Source organism: Charadrius vociferus, unplaced genomic scaffold, assembly GCF_000708025.1.
Source record: "Charadrius vociferus isolate BGI_N301 unplaced genomic scaffold, ASM70802v2 scaffold1040, whole genome shotgun sequence".
Taxonomy (NCBI): Eukaryota; Metazoa; Chordata; class Aves; order Charadriiformes; family Charadriidae; genus Charadrius; species Charadrius vociferus.
Window position 1 is genome coordinate 71,312 of NW_009646616.1, and position 821 is coordinate 72,132.

Sequence of the window (821 nt, forward strand, 5' to 3'; positions counted from 1 at the left end):
TGTGTGTCTCTGTGTGTCTCTGTGTGTGTCTGTGTGTGTGTCTCTGTGTGTGTCTGTTTGTGTGTCTGTGTCTCTGTGTGTGTGTCTGTGTGTCAGTGTGTGTCTGTGTGTGTGTCTGTGTGTGTGTCTGTGTGTCTGTGTGTCAGTGTGTCTGTGTGTGTCTCTTTGTGTGTGTCTCTGTGTGTGTGTGTTTATCTCACACGTGCCTTGAGATGGAATTTACTTTGCCCTTTCCTCCCTGCTGGGAGGCTCTCCCTCGCTGGCAGGTGGGGGACGTGGCAGCCCACTCCTCCTGTGCCCGGCCAGCGCGGCCGCAAACGGCTCCTCTTCCCCTTCCACCTCCCTGCGAGGAGGTACGTCTCTGCACGGCCGTACCCGTCGCCATGCCCCCGCGTCTCCCCAGGGCTGGCTGCGGACAAGGGGACATCGCCGGGGGGTTCTCGTAGGGGTGGGGGGCAGCTCCATGGGGAGGAAAAGCCCGTGGGCAGGGCCAGGACTGGCCTCACGCCCTCGCAGGGGACAGCCGGGGGTGGTTTTATGGAGGGGTATCCCACACAACCACCTACAGCAGCAAATAAAGATTAAATGGGAGCGGAAAAACCCTTTTCCGGGCGCTCAGCACCTACTTGGAAGTGGCTGTTGGCTGAGCGCTGCCCCGTGTCCCCCTCGGCCAGCACAGCCGGTGACACACACAGGGGACAGCAGGGACGGGTACCGCACCCCGCGAAGAGATGCTACACCAGGGACCGAGCTAGGGAAGAGCGCGGCGGCTCGCACACGCCGTTTGGCGGTGCTTAAACCGCTCCCCGAGGACTGTGCCC

General features: G+C 61.5%; 1 protein-coding gene across 1 annotated transcript in view; it reads right to left on the reverse strand.

The window, feature by feature from the left end:
* The window catches only part of SLC31A2 (solute carrier family 31 (copper transporter), member 2), a 5,605-nt gene extending 5,220 nt beyond the window's left edge, over window positions 1-385 (reverse strand). Inside the window, exon 1 of the mRNA XM_009887984.1 lies at window positions 376-385. Coding sequence (XP_009886286.1) covers window positions 376-385 — 10 coding nt within the window. The remainder of the gene's footprint in view (window positions 1-375) is intronic.
* Window positions 386-821: the final 436 nt, after the last annotated feature.